Source organism: Rhinatrema bivittatum, chromosome 4 (genome assembly GCF_901001135.1).
Source record: "Rhinatrema bivittatum chromosome 4, aRhiBiv1.1, whole genome shotgun sequence".
NCBI lineage: Eukaryota > Metazoa > Chordata > Amphibia > Gymnophiona > Rhinatrematidae > Rhinatrema > Rhinatrema bivittatum.
In genome coordinates, this window is record NC_042618.1 from 132843574 (window position 1) to 132857521 (window position 13948).

The 13948-nt window shown below is 43.3% G+C and overlaps 1 protein-coding gene and 1 long non-coding RNA gene across 3 annotated transcripts in view; one reads left to right on the top strand and one right to left on the bottom strand.

The window, feature by feature from the left end:
- Nucleotides 1-8524, top strand: part of LOC115090133 — a 49749-nt gene extending 41225 nt beyond the window's left edge. The window contains exon 4 of the long non-coding RNA XR_003856316.1: nucleotides 7706-8524. This is a non-coding gene — a long non-coding RNA (uncharacterized LOC115090133). The remainder of the gene's footprint in view (nucleotides 1-7705) is intronic.
- ZFYVE26 (zinc finger FYVE-type containing 26) overlaps nucleotides 1-13948 on the bottom strand; it is a 269914-nt gene that overhangs the window by 153924 nt on the left and 102042 nt on the right. For both annotated transcript variants that reach the window (XM_029598857.1, XM_029598858.1), the window contains exons 14-16: nucleotides 13089-13281; nucleotides 6327-6581; nucleotides 4366-4485 (exon numbers count right to left, since the gene is read on the bottom strand). In XM_029598857.1, the coding sequence (XP_029454717.1) occupies nucleotides 4366-4485; nucleotides 6327-6581; nucleotides 13089-13281 (568 nt within the window). The remainder of the gene's footprint in view (nucleotides 1-4365; nucleotides 4486-6326; nucleotides 6582-13088; nucleotides 13282-13948) is intronic.

The window sequence follows — 13948 nt, forward strand, 5'->3', positions numbered from 1 at the left end:
TGGCTTTGAACCCCGTGGAGGGGATCTCTGTTGACCTAAACCTTTGAAAATCCTTGTTTTGCTGACACCTCCATAATCTAGTACCAGGGTGATGCTTATCTAGCAGTTTCTGTGACTTGGTTCTTCAAGGTCTAACTTTTTTTAGACCCTCAAATAAGTCCCCTTTGAAGGGGAGCTTAGAGGCAAGCCTTGGAAGTCAATTACAGAGCCAAAGCAGCCTCCTAGTTACTACTTCCAATGCTGCTGACCTAGAGGCCATATGGGGTATCAGCCAGAAATTCCATACCAGACTCCAAGCATGCCACTTCTGGGCTCTCTGGTAACTGCTCTACCCTCCTACAATAGCCCGCGCCACTTACGTCAAATCGAAGCTTGAATTGCTAATCCACTAGTGGTAAAGTCTTGCTTCAAACTAGCCTCAATTTTCCTGTCTTGGGGTCCCTGAGAGCCAAATCCCCTTCTAACGAAATGGTTGTCTTCCAGATTAGCGCTGACACCAGGGCATCCACTTTAAGAATGCCAAACACTCTTTTTATCCAATGGTAAGTGATATAAGTTTGCCAAGAAATCTGCTCCCTTTGAGGCCTTCCAGATAGGCTTTCCATTCTGTAGGAACCATATCCTTTAATGACTCATGAAGAGAAAAAGCCTTGTGTGGCCTGCAAAACCTCAGTAAAATGGAGTCACCCTTGGCCAGATACTCTACTTTACTGTCAGAGATTTTCAGTGAGGCCAAGACATCTGCAATGAGAGCCATAAGCACCTCTTTTCTAAACAACCTCACCACACTGGATTTTATTTATTTATTTATTTATTTAATAACTTTTAATATACCGACGTTCGTAGGACACATCACGCCAGTTTACAATTGCTACTCCTCAGAAGAATATTCTGTTTCCTTCTGGGAACTTGCCTTACTACTATGAACAGAATCTTCTGCCGACCAAAGATGCTCTCCTGGAATCAGGGGAGACTGATGGCCCTGAATTGCCTGAGGCCCTGGGAGTGGTCCTTGTCTTTTTCAGGGCTAGCTCCCTAGCTTCTAAGGAACACTAAAGACACTATAATGCAGCAAAACTGAACTACCCTGAGATACAAGCTACGATTCTCAGCAACAGATCTGGCCCTGATTAATCATTCATCTAGATATGGATGGATTAAGATATCCTTCTTTGCAAAGTGCTGCCACCACCACTACCATCACTTTGAAAATGATTCTTGGAGCCATAGCCAAACCGAATGGCAAAGCCTGGAAATGGTAATGACAGCCGAGCATTGCAAAGCGTTAAATCTGTGGATGCTCCTGCTGGATTAGAATGTGAAGATAGGCTTCCATCAGATCTAGCAAAGTGAAAAATTCTCCCTTCTGTACCATCATGATCACTGATTGCAAGGTTTCCATCCTGAAATGGGTCACTTGTAAAAAGTTTGTTGACAAAACTTTTATTTTGTCAACAATATTGGACAAAAGGAACTCTCCTTTTTGGGAACCACAAAATAAAGGGAACAACCTGTACTTTCTTGATCCTTCAGAAAGGGAACTATGGCCTTTAATGCAACCAACCATTGCAATGAGGCTAGTATGGCGGCTATTTTTTCTACAAAGTGACATGGATAGCTCATCAATTGGAAGTAATATGGGTCCCACCTCTGATAAAACAGAGGGATGCCTACCTATCTCTGGTACCTGAGGATGGAACCCCAAAATTTAATTGTGAAGAACGAGAAGCTCTGGTTCTGGAGTTCCCATCCTTACCTGGTTTCTTTGATCAAAAAAACTGAGACCTCCCGATCCCCTGTTCGGGCAAAACAGATCCTTAGAGAAGGTGGACCATAAAATGATTTTTTAAATTGTGTAGCAGCCAAGGGATTTTTGAATCTCTCCATTTATTCACCATCTTCTCTAACTCGTTGCCGAACAAAAGGCATCCTTTCAAAGGCAACTTTGTAATGGTATCTGCCAACCAGTTGCGTGACCAAAGATGATGTACCGCTGTTACTACTGACACTGCCCCATGAGCTGTGATATGTGCCAAATCATAGCCTGCGTCCACCAAGAAAGCTGCTTCTGACTTTAAGGAAGGCCCACTCTCTCCCAGTGCCTCCTGGGCTTCCTGGTTCAAAAGCAAACCTGCACATGCCAAAGTGTAACAAGTGGCGATCTGCAAATTCATGACCATAGCCTCGAAGGCTTGCTTCAGTATAGCCTCTCTTCCAATCCTGCAAATCTTTAAAAGCATCCCCACCTTCTTCCAGAATGGTGGTTCTCTTAGTGACAGAGCACACCAGTGTGTCCACTTTCAGAAAATGAAATTGTTCTTTTGCTCAAGGGTCCAAAGGGTACATACCCACTTGTATTTGCCCTCTTTAAAATTTGCCTCTGGAGAATCCCATTCCAAATCAATTAATTCCCATACTGCCTCATGGAGAGAGAAAAAAACATGATTAACTGGGAGATTAACCCGGATAACTCATCCGGAAGGAAAAGTCACAGCATAGTTCTGTGCACCTCTGCTTCAGGAGGAATCTTTTCATACTCTAAGTCAATCTCTTGATCTCCTCCTGGGGAGGTCTTAAACTTATCCAAGGAATCCTCTAAGTCACCTAGATCATCCTCACCTTCCTCCCAGCCCCCATTCCCTCCCCTGTCTGTCATGCACAAGAGGGCATTAAATCCATGCCAGGCACCAGGGAAGCAGGTAAAGCCACACTAGAATATACCTCTAACTCCTCTGGAAGGACAAGGAACAGAGGAGGACTTAGCTCTCCTCTTACCTGGAAGGTTTCAGGTAGTTCCCCCACCCCCAACGGGGGACTTCTTCCACCAGTTCACTAGACAGAGTAAGACTGTCCAGCTGGAACGCATTCCCTTTGGTGCAACCTCCCCCCACCAGGCTGCAGTGCACTTGAGGCACAAGCTTAATGAGTAGTTTGGCTGCATTGACCTGATATTGCAGGCAGAACAGAGCACAAGACCATTTTCCGCACTGACTGCTTGGCACCATTTTGCTTCTCCCCTGCACCACATTGTCTGTCTATCTGCAGACTAAAAATGCCGTCTGCACTTTCACTCTCTTCTTCCCTGATAAGCTTCGTCTACTGCAGCTGCGTGGAAATGCCTTTTATTTTTTTATTTGTACTGTTCCAATGGCCAGCACATAAACTTTTCTAAAAGGATCAGTGTGCCAAAAAAAAACCCAAAATCTCGACTGCCTGACGTCCACAGAGCCAAGACAAAGGAAGAAGAATAATAGGCTAAAGAAGGAAAAAAAATAGGCCAAAAAAGGCAAGGAGGGAGACAGTAAAAGGCTGAGGCCAATGCTACCTTACCCTTCTGGAAGTGAATCAGCTCATTTCAGAGGGAGAGGGCTCCTTAACTTCACCCCTCAACCTCCCCCTGTAAGTGGCCTCTACAACAGGGATTAATTCAGCCGAGGGAAGGAGACCCTGCTGTCACCTCAGGAGCACCCTGACAGGCCTATGTCCACAGGACAGTATGCAAGTCCACCACCTGCTGGAGACAGAGAATACTAGCAGGCTGATGTCAGTACAGTTGTATATGAGAGTGACATCAGAAAGTCTGTTAATCTCTGTCGCCATCTGTTGGTTGGCATCCATAAACCCAGTTGTATATAATCTGGCCAGCCTGGATAAAGAGGAAATCAATGATAAGCACCTACATTTTTTTCTCCATTCACATTTTATATATTTTATTTATTTTGATTTATATTCTGCTTTTCAGCACTTCAAAGTGGATTATATTCATGTATTGTAGGTATTTCCCTATCCCCACAGGGCTTACAAGCTAAGTTTGTACCTGAGGCAACAGACGATAAAGGGACTTGCCCAAGGTTACAAGGATGAGAAGTGGGATTTGTTCCTTGGTTTCCTGGTTCACAGCTCTCTCCTCTAACCACTAGGCTACTCAAATTTAGGGGCCTAGTCAAACTAGGAGCCTAAATTTAGACACCCAGACCTTGTAAATTTTCAACAGGGCCAATTTAGAAGTCTAACTCCCAAAGTTGGGCACTTAAACACTTTGAAACTCAGCTTATATGTGACTTGCTTAAGATCATAGAGTGAATGGCATACAGAAAAGTTAAACCAGGTCTATAAGTTCTTATCCTCATGCTTTAACTACTAGGCAATACAAGGTACTCTATACCAAAGACCTTACCATCTAATCTAAGGGCAGGACAATTAAGTGACCTACAGAAAAGGGAGTGGAGTTTCCCACAACTGTGGCAAGCAGTGTAGAAGTGATGCAAAATAAACCAGAGTCCAAAGTCCATCATGCAACCACCCACCTTTACATCTGTACAATACATAAGCTAGGCATTGAAACACAATGAAAAAGCCGGTTACCTAGTTTAGATTGTCCTTGAGATGTGTAGAGGTAGTTAAGGATTTTACTGATTTGTTGAAGAAATGTTGGAAAGCCTTGAATGCCATATGGTTGGTTAAAAACCGTATCAAGCCTATGACCTGTAAATATAAGACATCAGTTTGAGTATTTGTAAATAAACTGGCCATAAAGACATTCAAAAGCATATCTATTATAGCACAAATATGTAGCACAAGTCAGCAGAACTACAGCCTGCCACAAATTTTTGGTTTCCCCATTTTGCAAGTGTAACAGTTCAGAGTTTGGGGTACAATCTATATAGCAACTAAACATGCTGCATGATTTAGGGCACTTGTCTATGCTTTACAATCTACCCAAGAGATGTTATTAAGGTATGTAAAACAACAACCTGGTGCACAATTAAAGACTAAAACATCAACAGTGTGCAGGTTGATGTATCTATTTTCATTCATTTAAAATAACCTGGCTTTAATCATTATTTTGCGGGTTACTGGCAAAGAGATCTAAGATGGGAGGATAAGATGTGATTGAACCAACTGTCTATAGTATAGTTAAAAATGTTTCAATACACATTTATTTCGGGTAAAGTCCATCTTATCCAGTACTTTTTACTGGGTAAATTCAAATGACTGATTTTGGTAACATGAAGCTTGCAAACCTCATAGAGTTTCTCTTTGAAAATCCAGAGCTTACTGGTACCACAAGGAGTCTATGTATTTTATTTATCATTCTGATAAACTGCTTTCCCAGGTAGAAAGTGCACAGCATTAAGTGCTGTGAAGTAGGCATGGGAATTTAAAAATGAAATCCTTGTGCTTACTTTTTCTGGCCTGCCCTAATCCCACCCCTTTTTCCCATGAGGTAAACTATACACAGTGTACAGCGAACATGTACTTTTCACTGTGGATAATGTTGACTTTAACTCCTCACTTTATCTGTAAAGTCAGCATTATGGGGTAGATTGTCAAACCCCCGGTGCACACGCGCCGGGCCAATTTTAAAACAGGCTCGGCCATGCGAATAAACCCTGGGATGCGTGTAAGTCCCGGGGCTAGGGCTAGAGGTGCCCGGTACAGCGGCCATTTGCCACTGTGTCGGCGCACGCAACTTGCTCCTGCTCCTTGGCAGGAACAAAGGGTTAAATAGAAAAATTAGGGCTAGTTAGGATACAGATAGAGGGAGGGCAGGACAGGGGAAGGGAGGTTAGGAAGTTCCCTCCCAGTCCGCTCCTTAATTGGAGCGGACTGGGAGAGAACTGGGGAAGGCCCTGATGAGTCACCGTGCGTTTCTGCTAAACTATACCCCCCCTTATGTGCGCCGACATGAAATTTTATAACATGCACACTCCAGCGCACACGTTATGAAACTGTGTGTCCATGTGCGCGCGCGGGGTAGCGCACGCACTAAGTTTTGAAAATCTACCCCTATATGAATAAGATTCGCATTACCAAACTCAACAATCTGACTTTACCCAGAAAAAGCACTGGATAAGGTGAACATTCTCCAGTTTCTACATGTTATCTATACCAGTGGTTCCCAAATCTGTCCTGGAGGACCCGCAGCCAGTCAGGTTTTTCAGGATATCCACAATGAATATGCATGAGGGAGATTTGCATGCACTGCCTCTATAGCATGCACATTTGATCTCATGCATATTCATTGTGGATATCCTGAAATCCCGACTGTGGTGGGGTTCCCCAGAACAGTTTTGGGAACCTCTGACCTATACCCATAGTAAGATTTGACATGCATGTAATATGAGGCTGCAATGTCTAAAGGCAGAATTACTTGAATGAAGCAAAATGAAAGGAAACTGAGTATGAAGGACATTTATGTCCACTTACATAAAACATAACTTATTATATTCAATCTTCAAATATAATATACTATTACCCGTTCCTATTTTCCCGCTGGTGATGATAAGTGAGCTGACTCTGCTGACAGCCAAGTGAGAACTTACCTCTGCTCTCCAGGCTACTGTGCAGGCGCCTCTCAGCAGTGTCCAGCAGCTGTTTGCATGTTTTCCAGAGCTGGCACTGAGTACAAGCCAAGTCAAACGCCGCCATGGCAGAAGAGCTAAGGCCCTCCAGCACATCCCTCAGAGGGTCAGTCTTTTCCAGTGGGACACTGCTGAGCCAGAACTCCTCTTGCAATGAACCTCCAGAGACAGCAAGCAGCTTATCAGTAACATCCGAGATAGAATAACACACCATACCTGAGTAATCCAACAACAAAATATTTAGACTCATCACAAAAGGAACTGGAATTACTAGCAAGTCCTATACTAGAACATGTCTTCAAATGAAGTTATACAAAGGAAAATTAAAAATTGAAATGAAAGTGGCTTAAGGATGGCACAAATAAATATAAATGGGGAAAATGCTTTGACTGCCGCTGGCACAGTGGCATTAGATGCTATTATGAAAGGAATGAAAAATAAAACGAAAGATATCATAATGCCTCTGTATTGATCCATGCTGTGACCGCACCTTGAGTCTTGTGTGCAGTTCTGGCTGCCCCATCTCAAAAAAGATATAGCAGAACTAGAAAAGTTACAGAGAAAGGAGACCAAAATGATAAAGGAGATGGAATGGCTCCCCTATGAGGCAAAGCTAAACAGTTAGGGGTCTTCAACCTGGAAAAGCGATGTCAGAGGAGATGTGATAGACATCTATAAAGTCAGGAACGGGGTGAAATGGGTAAACAGGGAACAGTTATTTATCCTTTTCCAATAGTACTAAAGTGAAATTGCTTACCTGTAACCATTATTCTTCTGGATAGCATTGTAAATAAATTGCACTATCTGAAAGGGGGTATGGAGTGTCCCAAGATACAGGACTATAATCTGGCCTGCCTTCTCTGGCTGTTGGGCACTGAGCGGTTCTCTCCATTACAATTTCTTCAAGCCTGTTGTCACCCTCTAAAAATTCAAAATCTGCTGTATATCCATAGCAGCAAGATGCCGAGAACTGTGCAGACGAACCCTATTTTTACCAGTTGCCGAGCAGCCTGGAAAGGGTTATGCAGCAGACTCTGGGTTTCATGGGAAGTAAGTATCACCTTTTATCTCTATACGAGGACACCCCGGCTTCTCACCAGGGTGGGAAAATCCGATTTTCCAGGGCTGGGAAAATAAGGGCTTAGAATTTCTCCATCAATTCACACATAAGGAGACAGGCCAAATGATACTATTCACTGAACTTAAGCAAAAATATGACCTGAATCATAGGGAATTTTATGCCTACCTCCAAGTACGTCACTTTGAGGAGCATGGCTTGTAGATGCAGACCAGCGCAATGACATTTCCGAGATTTATAAAATGTTTTTCTCTCCCCAAAGGCCAGAAAATGTCCTGTGCATTCTTGATCAAGGAATTGGAGAACATAAGGGTCTGTGGGCAAATGAATGGGCTGGTGGAACGCTGGAACCAAGAACTGAAAGAGCCACTCACTACTAATATATTGAGAACTGAATTTATGGGTATTAAAAACGTGTCAAAGAAAGTACTTTTAACAGAAACTCAATTTAAGTTTCTCAGACGACTATGTGCCTCTAGAGTTTGGGCACACCGGGTAAACCTGACAGACAATGATAAATGCATTAAATGTAAGACGGATAAGGGAACTCTTTACCACCAATTTTGGGAATGCAAGTTCATACGCGATCTATTGCCTTCTTTTTAAAGAGCCTACAAATTGCACCTTTACCAGAGATGGCGCACTTCTATCTTTTTGGAGTAATGACTGACATATACCGTATTCTTCAACCATGGCAATCCAATGGGAATTTCTACAAAAAGCATTCTGGCTTGCGAAGAAATCGATTCTAGAGTGGCGGCTTAAGGAAGAGGCCCCGACGATGACAGAATGGCGGTTGAAACTACACCAGATGGCGGTGTTTGAACATTTATCTGCTAGAAGGTCTTCTGCTGCAAAATACCAAGAATATCTGGACAGGTGGAATCCATATATCATATTCTTGTCGGTGAAAGCGAGGAGTAGACTGTTTGACATGACTTAAGAAGCTACAGCACACTGTATTCTATGAGGTGCTGAAGCTGGACCTTTATCCTCCAAGTGTCAATGCTTTAACTGAGGCTATATGCAGGGAGGGGGGATGGGGGAGTCAATGCTGTATCCTTGTTTACACTCCTGAGGGAGTTTAGTGTATTTGTAATTCGTTGACGTTTGAAAAAGTAAAATAAAGAATATTAAACAAAAAAAAATTTCTTTTGAGTTGAAAATTCTCTTTGATCATAACATCCAAGGATGCATTGGGTCATGCATGGGATTCTGCTGGGCTGCTAATTTACTGAACAGAAAGGCTGGATGCCTCTCTTGCACTGATACCAGTTCTAAAGCAGATGTTATTGCTAGCGGACATTCAATGATAGCCAGTTCCCTCCTCAGCACTCTCTAAAACCTTATCTGAGTGGTGTGTGAGGTCCAACAGATTTGCACCAGACAGGCAAGTTACCAAGCGATCCTCACGCCCAGCAGCCATCCAGCATGTTTTTTAAATAACAAATTCAAGGGCTTAAAAGGTGGAGACAGAATAAGCCAAGATTTATGATTTAAGAGAAAAAAGCATTACCAAGATACCTTTCCCAGGCAAGATCCAATTAAAAAAGTGAATATTAACATTTAAGTCCACAGTTAAATATCCCCTTGAGAGTTATAGCAAGTCCTCTACTTGTGTCTACGTACATCTAAATCTTTTTTTCGTTTTGCCTCTGGGTAACAGGGTTCAAATGTCTCAAAGTAACATTAACCTTTGATTAAATTTAGACACATTTTTATTTTTATAGCTTTGGAGTCAGCTTTTGAAAACTAGCTTGAAAACAGCATTTTGAAACTAATACTAAGTTGAACTGCTAGTTTTAAAAGGTAAAGATGACCTTTTAGCAAAGTTATTTACCTGTGCCCTTTTTGTGCTTGCACCAGGTGCCCTCTGACTCACTGAAGAGGAATATGACCTATATGGGAATATCTTTGCTAGCACAGGCCTAGCAGAGGATCTGAATGTTACCGGCAGGAAGCTGGTTGCTCTGACAATCCATCATTAAGATGGCAATTTTAAAGTCATTTCCATAGGTAAAACAGCTTTTTACACTAGGAACTGGGGAGTTACAAAAAAATTGCTCTCCTTCACTTTCATGGGTTAATGTACCCACACTGGTTACAGTACAGGTACTAATATCCATGGCAAAAAGGGAATGGGGTTAGGTTAGAGCAGTGATGGCCAACCTTTTGAGCTCAGTGTGTCAAAATTCATTAAAAAAAACTAGCATAACTCGGGTGGTGTGTCACTTCTAGAAAAATCCATAATTGTGATATTTGTAGCTCTAATTAATAACAAAGTTATAATTTTAATATATGTACTGTATTTACTAATAAAGCAAAAACAAATAATTCTTTACCTTACCTGCTTAGTGACTTTTTTGTTGCTGAATTTCATCAGCTAAATCTTCAATTAAAACACTCTCTCCCCCTCCACTCACCCCCCTCCCACAAAAACTCTTACTCCCCTGGATTTTCTCATACATACTCATGCTCTCACACTCACTGGCTCCCTCACATACACACAAACACACACACCCAGGCAGGCTCCCATTCATTTTCACACCACTCCCACTCCATCGTCCAGGCAGGCACCAATTCATTCTCACACACACAGACCCCCAGGCAGACACCCATGCATTCACACACATACACCCCCAGGCAGAGTCCCATTCATACACATGCACACACTAAAGGCAGATCCCCCTCTCTTTTGCCAGCAACCTCGGAGCCTCTCTCATTCCTCTGCTGCCACTGTCACTGCTGCCACATGACTATTGGGGATGTTGCTATTCTTGCACATTCCCAAAGATTACATGTGCCAATCACTAAAAAGAATTTTTTTTTTTTACTTTGCTGTCTGATCTTAGTTTTCTAATTGGTTGGTCACAGGCTTTTTTTTTTTCCACCTTCCCTTTCTTTTTCTTTTTTTTTTTGCCAATTCCTTTTATATTGTCTTTTTTTCTGTTTCTTTTCTCTCCATCTTCTTCCCTCAAACACACAGTCAGGTTCTCATTCTCACATGCATTTCTCTCTCTCACACACACACAGGCTCTCACTGTCACATGCTCTCTCTCATACAATCATTCATACACACAGGCTCTCACTGGCACATGCTCTCTCTCATACAATCATTCATACACACAGGCTCTCACTGGCACATCTCTCTCTCATACAATCATTCATACACACAGGCTCTCACTGGCACATGCTCTCTCTCATACAATCATTCATGCACACAGGCTCTCACTGGCACGTGCTCTCTCTCATACAATCATTCATGCACACAGGTTCTCACTGGCACGTGCTCTCTCTCATACAATCATTCATACACACAGGCTCTCACTGGCACGTGCTCTCTCTCATACAATCATTCATGCACACAGGTTCTCACTGGCACGTGCTCTCTCTCATACAATCATTCATGCACACATGCTCTCACTGGCACGTGCTCTCTCATACAATCATTCATACACACAGGCTCTCACTGGCACATCTCTCTCTCATACAATCATTCATACACACAGGCTCTCACTGGCACATGCTCTCATACAATCATTCATACACACAGACTCTCACTGGCACATGCTCTCTCTCATACAATCATTCATGCACACAGGTTCTCACTGGCACGTGCTCTCTCTCATACAATCATTCATACACACAGGCTCTCACTGGCACATGCTCTCTCTCATACAATCATTCATGCACACAGGCTCTCACTGGCACGTGCTCTCTCTCATACAATCATTCATGCACACAGGTTCTCACTGGCACGTGCTCTCTCTCATACAATCATTCATACACACAGGCTCACTGGCACGTGCTCTCTCTCATACAATCATTCATACACACAGGTTCTCACTGGCACGTGCTCTCTCTCATACAATCATTCATGCACACAGGTTCTCACTGGCACGTGCTCTCTCTCATACAATCATTCATGCACACATGCTCTCACTGGCACGTGCTCTCTCATACAATCATTCATACACACAGGCTCTCACTGGCACGTGCTCTCTCTCATACAATCATTCATGCACACAGGTTCTCACTGGCACGTGCTCTCTCATACAATCATTCATGCACACAGGCTCTCACTGGCACGTGCTCTCTCTCATACAATCATTCATGCACACAGGCTCTCACTGGCACATGCTCTCTCTCATACAATCATTCATACACACAGGCTCTCACTGTTACATGCTCTCTCTCATACAATCATTCATGCACACAGGCTCTCACTGTTACATACTCTCTCTCATACAATCATTCATGCACACAGGCTCTCACTGGCACATGCTCTCTCTCATACAATCATTCATGCACACAGGCTCTCACTGGCACATGCTCTCTCTCATACAATCATTCATACACACAGGCTCTCACTGGCATATGCTCTCTCTCATACAATCATTCATGCACACAGGCTCTCACTGGCACATGCTCTCTCTCATACAATCATTCATACACACAGGCTCTCACTGGCACATGCTGTCTGACTCACACACACAGGCTCTCTCTCACTCCCACATGCTGTCTTGCTCAAGCACATGCAGTCTCTGCAAACATTCAGGTCCTCACACACAATCTCTCAACTCATCTCATACACGCGCGCACACACGCACGCACACACCCTCTACAGACCCTCAGCCTCTCTCTCACCTCTGGGCCTCCTCTTCGCGGGTCGCCGCAGGATGGGCCCTGCTACCGGGCCTCTTCCTCTTCTCGGGCCGCTGCGACTTGGGATTCGCGGCGGCCCGTAAGCGCAAGTGATGCTCCTCTTCTGCACGCACTGATGCTTCTCCTCCTTCCTGCCCACGCGGCTCCGGCAACGTTTACTTCCGGGGCTGCACAGGCAGGAAGGAGGAGGAGCATCAGCGTGTTCAAACACGATCTTTTTCTTTGGGCTGTGGTGACGTGAGCCTCACCACAGCCCTGCCTATCTGCCTGTCGCTGCGCCCGGGGGCATTGGGGAGATACTGAAAAACTAATTTTAAAGGGTTGGCGCAGCCGATAAAAAAAAGGCTCGGCACAGCCGATAAAAAAAAAAAAAAAATTCGATAGTCCCAAAACGCTACGCGTGTCAGCAAAAACGGCTCGGCGTGTCATAGGTTAGCCATCACTGGGTTAGAGGAAGGAAAGCACACACAGATTTAATTTTGAAATCTCTGCACGTGCTTTCCCAAGGGTGCTTTTGTACGTGCTTCAAAGTAGTTGGAATATACCTATATTCCCACATTTTCAAAGGAAAATTCCATAGGGAATTTCCCTTAGAAAATTAGCTTGTAGGCCTATGGGCTTTTTTCATTATTGGCCCATAAACAACTCTGAAAAGCAGGCCTGATAAATAATCATAACAGCATGCGCCAAAATGCTTCCACATCATTTTTTAGTTGATGAATAAATTATCTGCTGCGCACTGGTCTATAATCAACGCTGTCTATTATTTTTATTTGTTCTCATATTCCACAATGTCCAACACCAATGTGGATAAAAATAGGCATAATCTTCAAATTAACACTCAAAAGCATGACAAAGTAACCTATGAAACTTTGAAAACCCCTCCTTGATGAATTCCTAACAGAACAAGCCGAGGGGGTGTAGATTAGCATTAGAAAAGGGAGACTTACTACTGGAGAGCTAACAGGACTGGCCCATACCTGCTGCTGCTGCATTCCCAATGGCCTGCAGGGTAGAGCACCCACCGCCAGATCTCCTGCTGCTGATGTCCAAGCTTTGGTTTTCAATCTTCTGCTCCACTCTTGTTAGTTCTTTCACCACCTCCTGATAGCACTCCATGAATGGTAGCTCACTGTAGCAGGCAGAAGACTCCAGACTGAACATTATAGCCACCTATAAGATGTAATACAGTAATCAGCTTTTTCAGTGAGATGGATCTGTATGGGAAACCAGCTTCAGCATTTTGTCAAGTCACACAAGGAGGTGACATTTTGGAGCAATAGCCTGGGGAGAATGTGGGGAATTTTTCTAGATGCTAAATTCTATCATGGGAATAATCTGAAAGACTAGAATATTTTAACAAAGGAGGAGGGAAAAGAAACCTAGTGCATTGCATACAGCTTAACCAAGAGAATATAAAGAGCAAATGGTAGCAGTCTGAAGAAGCACAAGTTCTGCACCGATACTGAATTCTCCTTGGGGCAGACTTACATCATGTACTGCTGTGCACCAACCTTTCCCTTTTATGTATCACTAGCACCACAGTGTGCCCTACATTCTGTATACATTCACACAGAGAGAAAACTGTCATGCTGCTAAATATCTAAATACCTCTTAGAAAGTTACAAAGTTAGACTTTTAAAAATAAGACCGCGCCATCTAAAGTTGCTTCTGTGAAAAAGAAAATAATCTTCACATGCTAATAACATTTCACTATATAAGAAATGTAGAAAGGCCCAATGACATGAGATACCTGACAGTCTGACCCTAACTGCATACAGGTTCTAAGAAGTTGCCATGTTGAAAATAGGCAAGGGTTTGAGTCTCTTATCTGGAAGAG